Raw genomic sequence first — 16,475 nt, 5'->3', positions numbered from 1 at the left:
CTTGTCCTGCGATTTTACTTGTCGTTGTCCTTGTCCTTGTCCTTGGCCTTGTATTTGTCCTTGTGCTTGTCCCTGTAATTATACCTTTTCTTATCTTTGTCCTTGCCCTTTTAATTGTCCCTGTAATTATACTTTTTCTTATGTTTGTCCATGACCTTGTCCTTGCCTTTGTCCATGTCCCTGTAATCATACTTATCCTTGTTATGAAAGATTTAATCATAATTATTGTGAAACTTATAATTGTAATTGTCATCATACAAATAGTTTTATAAAATTAATATCATCAGATTTATAATTAAGAGTTTCATTAAACTCATGAGTATTATTATTAGTGAAATATAAACAGGCTGCAAACCCTTATTAGGTCTAACGTTGAGAAACATTTTAATAAATTGATAATTGTTACGTTAGACCACAAAAAGAGTGAAATGATGGATTAAAGGTATGATTTCAAATAGTCTAATCAACTTAAAAACATCAATTGTGCAGTGTTCACAGACATTTCACTTAATATCTTAATTTTCAAACTAATGATAAAAATAATAAGCTTAAAAACAACATCAAAGACACATCATAAAATTGATAAAATTGATTAATTCTCGTCTCTCTATTACACAGTTGGAAGGGTCTCAAACGTCTTTAACAATTTTCTTCTTATAGACGCAACAGATAGAAGTAAGATTAGTAGCAATCAAAAGCGCTTTTTTATCGCATTAAGCCTATACCCCCTTTCACTTTTCGCGAACACTCCCTTTAAGATTAAATCAATTTTACATTATTATGTAAAATTCAACCATTTCAAAGTAATGATTGTAGAAACTGAACATCCAATCATGGAAGCCGACAAAGGAATTGAGTCTTTGCAACAAACTCCAATGTTCCAATCTCTTTATCTAAGCAACCTGATGTTGTAAACCTTTGATAATTCAAACTTAGATTATTTGATCTGACAGAATGCCTAGTTTGAAATAAATAAGATTTCCGACATTGCAGATTGCAGAGATATAATTTGAAATATCTAAGGTCTGCAACATTTGGATCCAAAGATATAGTGATAAGAAAATCAGAGTTTGTGGCAAAGACTCGATTCCTTTTGCGAACTTTCATTGATAGGAATCCAGCAGGGAGGAGGATTAATTAGAAAATCAAAAGAGTCCACAATGGATAGAGAGATTTAGTTATCAGGATTAAATATTAATCCAATATTTTTCATCTCCAAACATATTTATTTACTTTTTAAGTAAAAGCATAATTATCCTGTCACATGCATTCACACTAAAATATATATACTAGAACGTTATTTTTCACGTACGGGAAAAATCAATCATTGTTTACAGTACCACGCTCTTTATAAAGTGCAGCGCGGCATCTCTGACTTACAACAGTACCCAGTAAAGTTATGATGAGGAAGATATCATTGTTTGTCTTTCTTAAAAGTGTTTTATTCCAGCAAATTTGTTCACCGTCTTGGCTGCCACAAATCCACAAATCCCATTTTATGAGAATCCACATTTGAAAATAATTATTATTCCCATCAAAACATTGCACAATTGCTCTGTTTCGTGTGAAATATTCTTTTTATAATCATAACTTGAGCCTAACAGTCATCTTACTCTTTCGATCCCAGTTTTAAGGTGCTGACTGCACGCACCTCTGACCCTTATTAAAAGTAAATTTAACCTAAGTCTGACCGCGTCAAACTTGTTGCACCGGCTAGTCCTATTGAGTGTCTGGTTTATTTATCAAATGTCCGGGCGATACAGTACAAACTGGGACCGGAAAGGTTGACCTGGCTCGGAAATTCAAATGTACTACGGCTGCCCGTGACTGTAATTTAAAAAAGATTAATATAAAGATTTTAAACCTAAAACATTATCTAAAGATATTGGGTTGAATTGGTGATAAATTTTGAGATTTAATGGAACAACAATTTACAAAATTAAAGTAAGCACAACGGCAACCAGTGGCCGAATTTAAAGAATTGGAGCGGCGGTTTAAATTTAAGCCGCGGCTTAAATATGGTTGATTCCACTTGAAATTGTATCAAATGTTTCAAGATGTATGCCGCCACTTAATTCAAATCGGGTTTTGGCAGATTTAAACCGCGGCACAAATTCTTTAAATTCCATCTCAGGTAAAAAAACACCACGCCATGGTTAAAGGGACAAGTTGTAAAGGGACTGTAAGTGTAGTTTTAAGTGATCCTTCATGCAAGGATTCAAATGCCAGATTTACAACGGTACCCTTATAAGCTTCGTCTGATCAAGTGTAAATCCATGTGTTTTCTCTATAGACTATTTTTTTCATTTGCGGGCTGGGTTCTCTGCGAAAGTTAATTGCACATTTCCGGCTTTCAAGAAGCATGGGGAAAATTTTAGAGTCATAAAAACGAGAGTATTTTCGACATTTTTGATCAGATTAAGGTTACAAGGTACAATTTAAACCGGGCATTGCCATCTTTGAATGGAGGGTCATTTGAAATTTGGCTTCATTTATTCAATAACAAGACTATACCAAAAAAATGTCATGAAATCTCATCTTAATTTCCGCTTCACAATTTTTTTTTCTATGTTGTCTATAAAAATAGTTTAGAAGTACACATCGTAGTAGTTGTAGTATAGTTGTAGTAAATGCCGTACTCTTAAAAGTTCTTTCCATATGTACCAGTCCAAATTTAAGCCGTAGTTTAGATATGGTTGGTTCCACTTAAAATTGTATCAAATGTTTCAAGATTTAAGCCGGCGCTTAATTTAAACCGGGTTTTGGTGGATTTAAACCGCGGCTCAAATTCTTTAAATTCCATCTCAGGTACAATCCGTCCGCTATGAATATCAAACAGAACATGATCCACGCGGCTACAATCCTGTGAACTATCAACGCCACTACTACTGGGCACGATCTTGTTAGCTATCTGTGTCATTACGGACACTAGCAATCAATTGATCAATGTCTCAAACAGCTACACAGTTACACGTATAGCTACAATATGATTGCCTTTTATGTATATGTACATTAACCGCTCATAACTTGTAATTACGCTGTAAATAACCCAATTCTAATATGAACTACGAAATAAAGTCAGTTGAATGAGACTCTGCGTTTGATAAAGTTATCAGAAGCATAAGTGAGCTTGAAAGAAAGCTTTGGTAGTGGTACTCGTTTAATTATACAAGTTGAGAAATTGCCTGTGTATAAGTTGATTGTAGGTATTAAAAAGGGTTTAAGCTAACCATGCTATGTATTCGTTTGAAACGTAGTTCAAATAAAAAATGGTTTTTACGTAGTAGTTTACAAACATAGATAATTATAATTTACAATGTACTGCACGTTTACAGAATATCACGTGACCTTAAAGTTATTACAGTAGTAAGAGTTTAAAATGAAAGAATATAGATATATAGAAATAAATATATGATACACTATAACACAACAAAATATAAGAATAATAATTTACAAAAATAAATAGTGGTATACAATAAAATATAATATAAATATTAGCGAACATGCAAGCTAGTTTATCAAAGCTTTGATACTAGTTCTACCATGGCAGTGGAATAAATTGCATGTCAGCAGAAGCACAAGGATTTTTCAGGATGTACAGGGTTACCCACAAAGCATGAGAATTCAGAGACGACTGTACGGAATTTAAATTGAACGATTCTTATGTTCATGATTCTATGATGGCAAATCATTTATTAAACTATACAAAGATTATTTTCTACTTAAAGCACGTAATTTAACTCTGGGATTGTTATTACTTAAAAGTTTTAAGTCGTCTTTACATGTTCAGTGTTCATAATATCATTGTATCATATCAGCACATGTTCATAATATCATTGTTTTATACCAATACATGTTCATTATTCATAGTATCATTGTTTTATACCAATACATGTTCATTATTCATAGTATCATTGTTTTATACTAATACATGTTCATTGTTCATAATATCATTGTTTTATACTAATACATGTTCATTATTCATAATATCATTGTTTTATACTAATACTGTTCATTGCTCACAGTATCATTGTTTTATACTAATACATGTTCATTGTTCATAATATCATTTTTTTATACTAATACATGTTCATTATTCATGATATCATTGTTTTATACCAATACATGTTCAATGTTTACAATATCATTGTTTTATACCAATACATGTTCATTGCTTACAATATCATTGTTTTATACTAATACATGTTCATTGTTTATAATACAATTGTTTTATACCAATACATGTTCATTATTCATAGTATCATTGTTTTATACTAATACATGTTCATTGTTCATAATATCATTGTTTTATACCAATACATGTTCATTGTTCATAATATCATTGTTTTATACTAATACATGTTCATTGTTCATAATATCATTGTTTTATACTAATACATGTTCATTGTTTATAATAATACATGTTCATTGTTTATAATATCATTGTTTTATACCAATACATGTTCATTGTTTATAAAATCATTGTTTTTTGGCGGATAGCAATAAGACGAGGATTTGATAACGACTAACTATATTTTAAATATAAAGTTACAAAGTTAGAAAAATATATATGTTTTTAATATCACATCCTGTCTCTACGTGGCTTCTGGAAACTCCCCTATTCTTTCTCCTTGCCGCGAGAAGTTCTCTAAGGAAAGACGACTTTCATAGCCGCCACAGTTTTATACTAATACATGTTCATTGTTTATAATATCATTGTTTTATACCAATACATGTTCATTATTCATAGTATCATTGTTTTATACNCTATGATTTAATTGGCAATCATTTCTATGAGTTTGTCAATTATTTCATGAGTTTGTAAATAATTTTTATGAGTTTATCAATCATTTCTATGAGTTTGTCAATCATTTCTATGATTTTGTAAACTACTTTAGCTCTTTCTATATGGTTATGCATTCATCAATCTTTTTTTAAAAAATGAAAATATATCTTTTTAATAAAAAATATTTGATCCCACTTTAAAATATATTTAAAAGTCACATTCAGAAAGAATGTGACTTTTATAACGACGTAAATTTACGATCTTGGGATTTAATTTAGTGTCATCTCTGTGGTTTATGAATAATTTTGCATGATGTCAGATAAAAGCTGTTTAAAGAAAATATTATTTGTACACTGTACATACGTCTCTTGAGGGGATCCATTGTAAATGTACATAAACCTGATGGGAGCATATACTCCTCGTTTGCTGCTGTAAACAATAATATCCAACAAATCATCCAAATCATCCTCTGAAAACAAAATAAAAAGTTAGATTTTAAAATATTGATCTCTAAAGTTTTCTTTGAATTTGACGCCCTACAGAGTAAACAGACTAATATTTTTTATATTTTAGAGAAAATTTTTATCATTCATACTTTCTCTATAAAGATTTATTCATTCATTTTTCCTACAACATTCAGATCCTTTCATATTTTATTTCATTCATTCATTAATATTTCTTTGATATTTCTTAGTTCATCATTTTTTGCGTCAAATCGATACTTATACAACATTTTAATTGAATGCCTGTACTATAATTATTCTACTCTTAATTCAATTTGAAAACTAAAGATGCGAGAATCTCCAAAATGAAAAACAAAATCAAATGAACATTAGAGACGGACAGTTTAATAATTAATTCAACCATAGATGTCTCCACTTTTAAAACTATTTTGTACAACATTATTGTCATTTTACTGCAACTTTATTTCTAATAAAGTTTTTATGGATTAGAAATTTCTGAAGTGATTTTGGCAGGTTTTTAATCTAGCATAAGTATACTTTTCTTGTTTTCAACACACTTTTTTGATGTTGCTTTGTTATTTAATTTGCATAGTCCATAGTTCATAGTTTTGTACATATGGTGGTTCTGATTTTTCGAAGGCTTTACTACGGCCCAAGGTTTTAATGCAAGGAAAGTTAATTGCAGTTGCGTATACTCTGCGTATAAATTGAAAGCAGTTCTCTCTGGGCGGATTTCGTAAACAAGAATAGATGCATCAGTGTTTGTTTAGTATCCGTGGAGGATAAAAGCATTAAATTTAAATAATTCACACAGTAGTTTCATTGATTTTTATGTGAAAGATGGATCCCATGTCAGGCTGTGACATCCGTCTTGTGATTACATTATCGACCAGAGATAGTAAGTACACTGCAGTACAAAACATGCGTAAACCTCTAAAATAACTTTCCTTGCATATAACCTTGCTATGGCCACTCAATTTTGTGGGATAACAACTTAAAACTTACTTTCTTTATTTAAAATTCTGAAAAGGCTTATAAACATAATATCAATATTATTTTTAATAGATATATTTTTAGTGATGTTAATGGTATTCATAAACGACCGAAAAATCATCGTTTCTCGTTTCATTTTTACTTTTTTAACCTAACGGTGTTTTTAGAAATACGAAGAGTAGAAACATACAAACATACAAAATTGTAAAGCGAAACGCCGATTTGTTATTTGTACTGAAAAATGTTTTTGCAAACCTTTTTTCTAAATAATTTCAGTTTTATAAGAATCTATTTAAATTTTTTTAGAAAAAGATAATAAATGACGTCACACAATATGTTTGAGTTTCCTATAACAAGGTTTTTATAAACTACCTTGAACGCAGGGATGAGAGGCCAAAAACTCTTCCTTTTTCTCCATCAACTCATTTAATATCTCAGTTTCTAAAATACGATAGTATAGATTTAAATTATTCAACAGTTTTCATGTAAAATTCTTTTTTAAGGGGAATCATAGATTCAGAACGGTGACATCAGGTTGCAAAAACAATAGAAATAAAAAATCAGAGTTTTTGGCAAGAGCTTTGTCAAACCAAAAAAGTATCTGAAAGTTGTTTTTATCACATTCTTCGTTTTTTTTGATAAAATGCTTCTAGCTTTAAAAAGAAAAATATGGAAAATGTAATCTAGAATTTTTTTGCAGGAATTGTTAATCTTTAACGCTTAATCTCGATATTCAATGTGGACTCTTTTAAAGATGAGCTTCAATTAAAGCTATCCATGCAGGGTATGACCATCGGGGGATCCCGAAGCTAAGGAATTAAATTAATCTGTAGATCTGCATAAAATGCAACCTATCCATGCATAATTCCTAGACTCTCATTACAGAAGTTCTGACTTATATCCTTCCATAACCATTTTTTGGCGGATTTTATGTGGGAATATTTAAAACTCAGAATCTTCCCATAACAAGTGTTCCATATCTATTAATCAAAACTGAAACATCACTTAAAAATATTGAAATTTAAATATAGACAAAAATTACACCTTGTTTTTAATCTGCACATATTAGATAACTCTTTAAAAAGGTGTCTATATTTCTTTCTTTCTGTCTGTAAATTTGCACTCATGTTGTGGAGTTGTATGTTATGTGTCTGTCTAAAAAGTTGTTACATCTATCTGTCTGCAATTCACAGTACAATTCTTTGTGTTAAATTAACTTTATTCATTTATATTCTAATTAATAATTATCTAATAATTATCATGAAACTTACACACCCAACCCGTTGGCAAAGATTTTACATTGATTTTTCAGACTATGAATTTTGTTAGATTAAATTGTCCTAGTTTGAAATATCAAAGGTTTACACCATCAGTTTGCAAAGATATAGGGACTAGAAAATTTAAGTTTGAGAAAAAATGAAATCCTAGAATTTAGAGTCTTTCTTTGATAAAACCATGTCGCTTTTACCATTTCCCCTGTTTTTGACCAGAAAATTTCCCTTTTGATTCTTTAGGGGTAGCCAGAGGGTTGTGCCACCCCCCCTTCACTCTTGTGCACCCCCCGCTTAGAAAAGTAAGATTGAGTTTTGATAGGCGACATTTTACTCTTTTTACCCAAATCAATATTTTCCATCATTTCTAAACCATCCAGCGAACATTTGGAAATTTCTGTTTAGAAATGGTAACACAGTTTGACCAAATAAACTGTGTCATAGGAAGACGACTTTTAATATGATTCTAATAAGTCTCTAGTGAAGAAGAAACACAGCTATTGTGAAGTGTACAATGACCTATTTGACTCCAAAAGTTGATTTTAACGCTACTGGTAAAACAACATCAAATACGCTTAAGACTTTTTAAAATATTCCACAGATAAATGTGTGCCACTGTTACGTATAATAAATATAATATTTCAGCGCCAAACAATCATTATAGAAATAAAAATTGATTTGTATCTTGATACTTGCAAGAATTAGAAAATGAATAAGACCAACGCTGAATAGCTAGAGGCCTATTAAAAAAGATTAGTATTCTTTTCCTTTTCGTTAGGGGGACGGGAGAGCCAGAGGAGGTATTTCACAGAAATTTTTAGTTTTACAGAGAGTATTAACATGGTTTCCAAGAAAGAAAAAAAACATATAAAAATATAGATCTAATAATCAAACACATCATCAGGTTGCAAAGATAATGGATGGAAAAATTAGTGTTTGAGTGTATACAGTTCCCTTGAAGTGTACAGTTCCTTTAAAAACAAAATTTTTTATGATTTTCCAGAAACGGGATCTGTAAAGCTACCTATGGGAGCTTCAATAGCTGAGAAAACTGCTGCTCCTAGCAGTAGGTAGAGCAAGTAGAGGAGCAGCAAAGCAACCAGTCTCCAGCCACAACTGTTCATTCTAAAACAAAATTCAAAAGTTGCGCATATTTCAAATTGATATTGGTAGTGGCGCATTTATGCATTTCAAATCATTTTCGCAATTTTAGAATTCACAAAAAAGACATATTTTACTTTTAGAACTTTATTAAAATTTCAAAAGGACAGTCCAATTCACATAGGTACCCTTAAAACCTTTATCAGAACAATAATGTGGAAGATATTCCATCTTGTTGAGTGTTAATTCTAGAAACTAAGCAGAAATTTTCAAAAGTATACAGTGATAACCAGAAAACTCTGGAGTAGGAAGTCTACTTTTAAACTCAAGTTAAGACTTAAAAAATTGAATATGAGGCACAGCAATCGTGCAATGTAAACAGACCCATTTTACTTTATAAGTAATTTAATAACTTTAGAATAAAGCTATTTGCTTTAAAGGGAGTAATGGGCTATGTAAGGTAGTTGAACTGAGTATGCAGTGTTATGGAAAACTTCTTTCGGATTCATTTGAGACATATTAAACTTAAATCCTGAGTTTGAGCGCAAGGTCGACGTTCAAAATTCCTACTTTGGGTATGGATACGTTTTCAGAATTAGTTTTTTTTAAATTATTAAATAACGACGACATAAGATGTAAAAAAAGTTCTACAAAAAGTTCAACTACATAGCGGGTCAGAGATTTGATATTTTTCTACGATTGGTTTTTACTTGTATTTGTATTTTAAATCATTACATTTGTTTAATTTTATTTAATTTTTGTCTCATAAAGAGTTTAACTTTATATATAAATATCTTGATGCTGATCTGAGGTTTGGTATGGTATGGTATGGTATGGTTTGGTATGGTATGGTTTGGTATGGTTTGGTATGGTATGGTATGGTATGGTATGGTATGGTATGGTATGGTATGGTATGGTATGGTATGGTATGGTATGGTATGGTATGGTATGGTTTGGTTTGGTTTGGTTTGAATGATTTATGAATTTTCTCATAAAATTTCCTGGATTTGAATAATTTGGCTTTCAGGAATTTTATAAATTTTTATCAAATGCTACCATGCTACCATATTTTTTACCATATTTGTCAATAGATAACTTTTATTTATAAAGCTCTTCGCTCATATATACATGTCAGCTATAGCTGGCCAAATGGCTGGACCGAATGGGCTGACATTTGTTAAGGAAACCCACGGGTACCCTGGGGGTAACATAGGCTAATTTTTTTAATTCCTCGGGCAACGCCGAGCACTCCAGTTAAAATTTTGATAAAATTTGTAATGGATAAGTGATTTCTATTAATAATATTTGTCAATGATGTATTTCTATGAAATGACCTATCTTTGAAATGTCCCATCTATGAAATGTCCCATCTAAGAAATGACCTATCTTTGAAATGTCCCATCTATGAAATGTCCCATCTATGAAATGTCCTATCTATGAAATGACCTATCTATGTAATGTCCTGTCTATAAAATGTATGTCTAAAGAATTGATCCAACACCCATGAATAAACTGAATAGAATGAAATATACAGAAACTAATCTAATTTTTCTCCAATCTCCAATTTCTCTTCTTTTGTGACAATATCCATTTATTGTTCCAACCATAGAGAAAATAGAAGGAAACTCTTTTCCATAGAGGTCCCAAAGTACAAGCTGTCGAATTTTTGAAGTTTTAAAATAAAAGAATAAATAATAAAACATGATTTTGTATTTATAATAAATTTGTTCATAAACTATAAATTTACAAACAGAAGCTCAGCGTTTAAAAGAATATCATAAATACTGCTTTAAGGGACCATGGGCTTAATTTAAACCTGGGTGTGATCATTCAAAACTTTCAGTTCCAGGGCGCTTCGCGACCATCTTCAATTTTAATTGTTGCTCTTTCATCAATTTTTTTTCGTGGATTTAGCAAAATCACTATATAATATATTTCCGCCTGAAAAAAAAGAAATTCTAGATCATCGATAATCAAACTGTGAATTCAAGTGTATCAACTCTGGGGTTACTTCATATTTCGTCCCTCGAGGGTTACTTCATATTTCGTCCCTCGAGGGTTACTTCATATTTTGTCCCTCGAGGGTTACTTCATATTTCGTCCCTCGAGGGTTACTTCATATTTCGTCCCTCGAGGGTTACTTGATAATTCGTCCCTCGAGGGTTACTTCATATTTCGTCCCTCGAGGGTTACTTGATATTTCGTCCCTCGAGGGTTACTTGATAATTCGTCCCTCGAGGGTTACTTCATATTTCGTTCCTCGAGGGTTACTTGATAATTCGTCCCAATGATTTCTATGGAAATCCATAAGAAAGAAGAATTGCATGACTGACAGCAAAGATAAAAAGTAAATTCTAATGGTTTTTACAATGCTTTGTAATACTAAACGATTTGCAAGGAAAGTGCTCGTAACATGGCGTTGAATAGGGGGGGGGGAGGATGGAAGGCCCATGATGTTATTTTTTATTAATCGATTGATTGATTAAAGACCTTATTTTGGTCCTTTTTATATTTATCAAGAAGTTCATCTAAACTGATAAACATCACCTGAAGATTAACCTTTTAATGTTTAATATTAAGTTTATTCGATATGTTATTAAGCCCAAAACAGTTTTTATTACTAATTTTACTTAAAAACTACCACTCTTGACTTTAAATGAGAACGTTGATGCAGTTTCAAATGCCCCCAAGTTTAAGAGTGGTATGCCCGATTATCCACGGCACCCTTGAATTTAAACGTAATCAAAATTTTTTTCTGATTTAGAATGAATAAGCCATCCATTTTTCTCTTTTAGAAATTTGATTATTTCAATTTGGGTTCCTCTATAAAAGTGATTTGCGCACTTTTTCCAAATTAAATTAGTTTAAAAACAAGTTTAATTTGAAAGAAGAAAACCACAAGTCACTTTTTTCGAGAAACCACAATTGTAAATAATCATTTTTAAAACTTGGATTTCTTATTAACTATGGAAAGCTTTTATCGGTACCGTTGTGAATCGGACATGACACTTGATATATTACCTGCGTGTTGTAGCTTCAGATTTGACAAGCTTGAGGTGAGCAGTTGATATATTACCTGCGTGCTGTAGCTTCATATTTGACAAGCTTGAATAGATCAGTTGATATATTACCTGCGTGCAGTAGCTTCCGATTTGACAAGCTTGAGTAAATCAGTTGATATATTACCTGCGTGCAGTAGCTTCCGATTTGACAAGCTTGAGTAGATCAGTTGATATATTACCTGCGTGCTGTAGCTTCAGATTTGACAAGCTTGAGTAGATCAGTCTCAACAATTTTGGACATATCAATACAACCTACTCATAATATTCTGAAAACTACAGTGAAAGATATTGACATAAATCATTAAAAATTTAACTTTTTTCTGTCGATTTTTTAAAATTTGGATTAAGCTAAAGGGACAGTGCCAGTGCCAGTGCCTGTGTAATCATTAGTGAACAATCATTTAAAGTCTGTTATCTATCCTGTTTTTCTTATTTACAACAAATCCAAACCATTTTCGGTTCGGTATTACTAGTTCGTGTCCTTGGTTCTTAGCCGTCGGTATAGACACACATACATGACGTTTCCGCCCCCTGCCATTATCTAATAAACAATAGTAGAGATACAGCGTTACCCAAAAACATGGTAAATGATAAACTAAATAATTTAGCAAAGAAAGAAACAAGCTTAAAAATTAATGGAACCAAGAATGGAAGTAAAACCGCTACGTAAACAAGGCACAAATTTTCTTGGTTATTCCGCCTTTTTGCACGAAAAATAATTTTGCGGAATTATATATATATATATATATAATCTCTTGTTGATTCATTTTTTCATGCGTGCAGTTTTTGCTCGAAACTTTTGCATCAATTTTCATTTGCAATTTGAGTATTTTTTTCGCATATTTTTGGTACAATATTTGCGCATTTTTTCGCGAAATATAATCAAAATTGTACTTTGCATTTCTTTTTCCACATTTTCAGAATAAATTTTTCCAATCAGAAAATGGTTAAAAGAGCTCTAAATTTAAAATCAGTATTGTAAACTTTTTGAAAGTAACGTTAAACGAGTGAAAGTACTTTTCACAATATAAGTTTTATATAAAAATTGTTATTAACATAACTTTTTAATAATTGCATAATTACATTTCCGATAACTCTTCTAATTTGCCATATTAATTTCTACGTGTACTTTAATACATGAATAGATCATTATTTTTAAGTTTTTTTTTATAAAAAAAATGTAATTGTAAAATATTACTTTGGATTAAGATTGGTTATATTTTAATGCAAAGAAAGAGATGTTCAAGGAGGAACAAAACTCAATTAAATGTTTTTTGAGCACTTAATTTGTTTTGAATAACTTTTAAAAAAATAATTTTTAAAATAGTAAATTTAATTCAAAGGCTGTCAATAAAGAATTAATCTAGATTTAAATCAACATTCTTTTTTTTCACGACCACGGCGTGCGTCATACGTTTTCAATTTTCGAGGTTTGTTCTCTAAAAATAGATGAAGTTTTGTATTTAAGATGCTGAAAAATTTTAGTATTCGTGGAACACTAAAGAAGGAATGGGGCGGAGAATGAAAGAGGGCGGAAAAGGAAGAAAGGTGGAAAATGAGGGGAGGATGGAGAAGGACTGAGGATGGAGAAGGAGAGAAGGGCGGAGAAGGAGGGAGGGTGGAGAAGGATAGAAGGGTGGAAAAGAAGGGAATGTGAAAAATGAGGTAAGGGGGGAGAAAGAGAGAGGGCGGAGAAGAAAATGAGGGAAGAGAGAAGAGAGGAGAGAAAAGGTAAGGTGGAGAGGGCAGAGTAGACGAAGATTAATGGAAGTGCGGAAAAGGCGGAACTAAATGGCGGAAATGGCGAAGTGGTGTGGAAGGACAAGGAAGAAAAAAGCAAGTTTTTCCAATAAATATTTAAACCAATTAAATGAAAACTATTGATCTTCATATACATCTAGGCATAATTGTACAATGTTCATTGTAAGATACGTAAACATATCGCGATGTATATAATCGACCACCCTATCAGTTTTACCATGGGGTGCCCCTATTCAAAGGACCTTAAATATCCCTGAATACAGATGTCTCCTGATTGGTAGTGTACAGTACTTGTACCAGGGAGCAAGGAATAGAAGGGAGAGACAACTGACGCGGTTCGCCCTACCATATGATTATACATGCTTTGCAGACGGTACTCCATTTTATATCGAGCTGTTTGGTTCTTTAGTAGGGCCCCACAGGAAAAATATGTTTTGGCTAAATTTCTTTGATATAAAATTTTATATCAAGCTGTTTGGTTTCTTTAGTAGGGCCCCACAGAAAAAAATATGTATTGGCGAAACTGGTCAAAGAAATTGAGCCAAAACATATTTTTCCTGTGGGGCCCTACTAAAGAACCAAACAGCTCGATATAAAATGGAGTACCGTCTGCAAAGCATGTATAATCATATGGTAGGGCGAACCGCGTCAGTTGTCTCTCCCTTCTATTCCTTGCTCCCTGACTTGTACACAATAGATCATGCTGTGGAAAATATCGCATATTAATTATAGGTGTTAATCGATCTCTGTAACTCTCTTATCTCTGTTCTCTCCCTATACACGCTCATATATATAAAGTCGGGTGTAATGATCAAGATATGTTGTATGATAAATATATAACTAGTAAATATATTATATATATTATATATAAACTGCTCTTGTATTGTAAACATAATTATAATGTTTACTAATAAACATAAAGGAAAAGCTATTTTTAGATTTACAGAAAAAGATAAAAGGGAGACACTCTCATCCCTCGCCCCAGACTTATCAATGGTTAAAAGATAAGGGGAATCAAGGTATGTCAACTAAAGGTTCGGGGGGATAGAGTTTGTGTACATTACCTCTAATGTAAACTGTACGCAAATAAAGTTTATGATTGGCTCAGTGTGCAAAAATAAGGCATGCAGGACACACTTACAGAGGGTAAATTATATCTACAGGGTGTGCACTGTGAATAATGTACAGAGGGTAAATTATATCTACAGGGTGTGCACTGTGAATAATGTACAGAGGGTAAATTATATCTACAGGGTGTGCACTGTGAATAATGTACAGAGGGTAAATTATATCTACAGGGTGTGCACTGTGAATAATGTACAGAGAGTAAATTATATCTACAGGGTGTGCACTGTGAGTAATGTACAGAGGGTAAATTATATCTACAGGTTGTGCACTGTGAGTAATGTACAGAGGGTAAATTATATCTACAGGGTGTGCACTGTGAGTAATGTACAGAGAGTAAATTATATCTACAGGGTGTGCACTGTGAGTAATGTACAGAGGGTAAATTATATCTACAGGGTGTGCACTGTGAGTAATGTACAGAGGGTAAATTATATCTACAGGGTGTGCACTGTGAATAATGTACAGAGAGTAAATTATATCTACAGGGTGTGCACTGTGAGTAATGTACAGAGGGTAAATTATATCTACAGGGTGTGCACTGTGAATAATAAAAAGGATGTTGAAAAATCATCTGAAAAGTTGCTTGATTTGTTTCTTATCAAATATTTTTGGTAGTGTATAAATTCGCTGCAAAAGAATTGAGTCTTTAAGACACAAACTCCCCAACCCAATGTCGTGGACCTTAGATATTTCAAACTATGAATTCTATTAGATAATCAGATAATCCAAATTTGAAATATCAAAGGTTAATATCTTTAGGTTGCAAAGATATTGGGATTGGAAAATTTAAGATTGTGGCAAAGACCCAATTACTTTATTTTTCAATGCCTGTCAAGTCTTTAAAAAACAGCTTTTATAACAGTATGCAGATGTAAAAGACATTGACATTTTACTAATAAAAAAGCTGGATTAGACTTTTATTGTTCATAAAATAACGTTTTCAATAAAGATAGAGTTTTTAAGAAGATTGTGCTTTATTAATTTTATTTTTCTCTTGTTGAAATTAAGTCATTTAAAAAAAAAATCGGAGTTGAAAAATTATTGATATCTAAATAGCGTTTTAATAAAGATAGAGGACGGCCATCTTGCATTTTGATTGGAATTTTCTAGACTATGGCGCTTCAGTAGTTTTTTAAATATAGGTTTAGATCCTATACCATGGTATTCATAAAAGTCAACATTTTTTATGAATATTTCGTAAATGTATTAGCATTCAAAGTAAGTAACCATTATTAAGATTTAAAAAAAAACGTGTTGATGTGATCGCATGGAAAACAATTTAATTTACTAGCCTTAGAGGGCGAAGCGCCCATCTTCTAAATTAATAGTGAACATGTTCTCTTTGTGTACATAGTAAAACAAAACAAAAATAATTCGCGGATTTTCACAAACAATTTCGTGGATTTTCAAAATTTTAAAAAATTTAATGAAGATCGAATTTTGATGGGGACAAATATTTAGAATTTCAATCATTCATAAACCTTCCCTGGGGTCCCTAGATGGCCCACAACAAATTTGGGCCCGATCGGTTCAGCCGTTTTGACGTTTATTGGATACAAACAGACAGACAAACAGACAGACAAGCCAAATTTATATATAGATGACCCCATGCTATCGGAACTGACAGAACACATTTTTACCAATGTTTAAATAGAAAAATAAGAATATCTCCTTCACCCTTCTGAAAAAGGTTTAAACTGGTCGCATCTTCAAATAACAGGTCACACAAAATGACATCTACAATCTACATATTTAAAAGTTTTCCCACTGTTAGAAAGCAAATTATTCTAAAATTTTCTGTGAAACGTTTAACCTTGTATTTACCAAAAGTTTTAGTTGTATACACAATGAAGTTAAATGAGCACTTATATAACTAAAAAATACAACTAAAAAATAACTAAAAAATATA

General features: G+C 31.8%; 1 protein-coding gene across 1 annotated transcript in view; it reads right to left on the bottom strand.

Annotated features, from left to right (window-relative positions):
* LOC111703365 (potassium channel subfamily K member 1) overlaps window positions 1-11,946 on the bottom strand; it is a 32,624-nt gene extending 20,678 nt beyond the window's left edge. Inside the window, exons 1-6 of the mRNA XM_023475284.1 lie at window positions 11,857-11,946; window positions 8,539-8,639; window positions 6,616-6,684; window positions 5,150-5,255; window positions 1,652-1,659; window positions 1,389-1,574 (exon numbers count right to left, since the gene is read on the bottom strand). Of these exons, the coding sequence (XP_023331052.1) occupies window positions 1,389-1,574; window positions 1,652-1,659; window positions 5,150-5,255; window positions 6,616-6,684; window positions 8,539-8,639; window positions 11,857-11,918 (532 nt within the window). The 5' untranslated portion in view covers window positions 11,919-11,946. The remainder of the gene's footprint in view (window positions 1-1,388; window positions 1,575-1,651; window positions 1,660-5,149; window positions 5,256-6,615; window positions 6,685-8,538; window positions 8,640-11,856) is intronic.
* Window positions 11,947-16,475: the final 4,529 nt, after the last annotated feature.

Source organism: Eurytemora carolleeae, unplaced genomic scaffold, assembly GCF_000591075.1.
Source record: "Eurytemora carolleeae unplaced genomic scaffold, Eaff_2.0 scaffold548, whole genome shotgun sequence".
Lineage (NCBI taxonomy): Eukaryota > Metazoa > Arthropoda > Copepoda > Calanoida > Temoridae > Eurytemora > Eurytemora carolleeae.
Note: the sequence above shows the minus strand (reverse complement) of the source record. Positions and strands in the feature narration are given on the sequence as shown.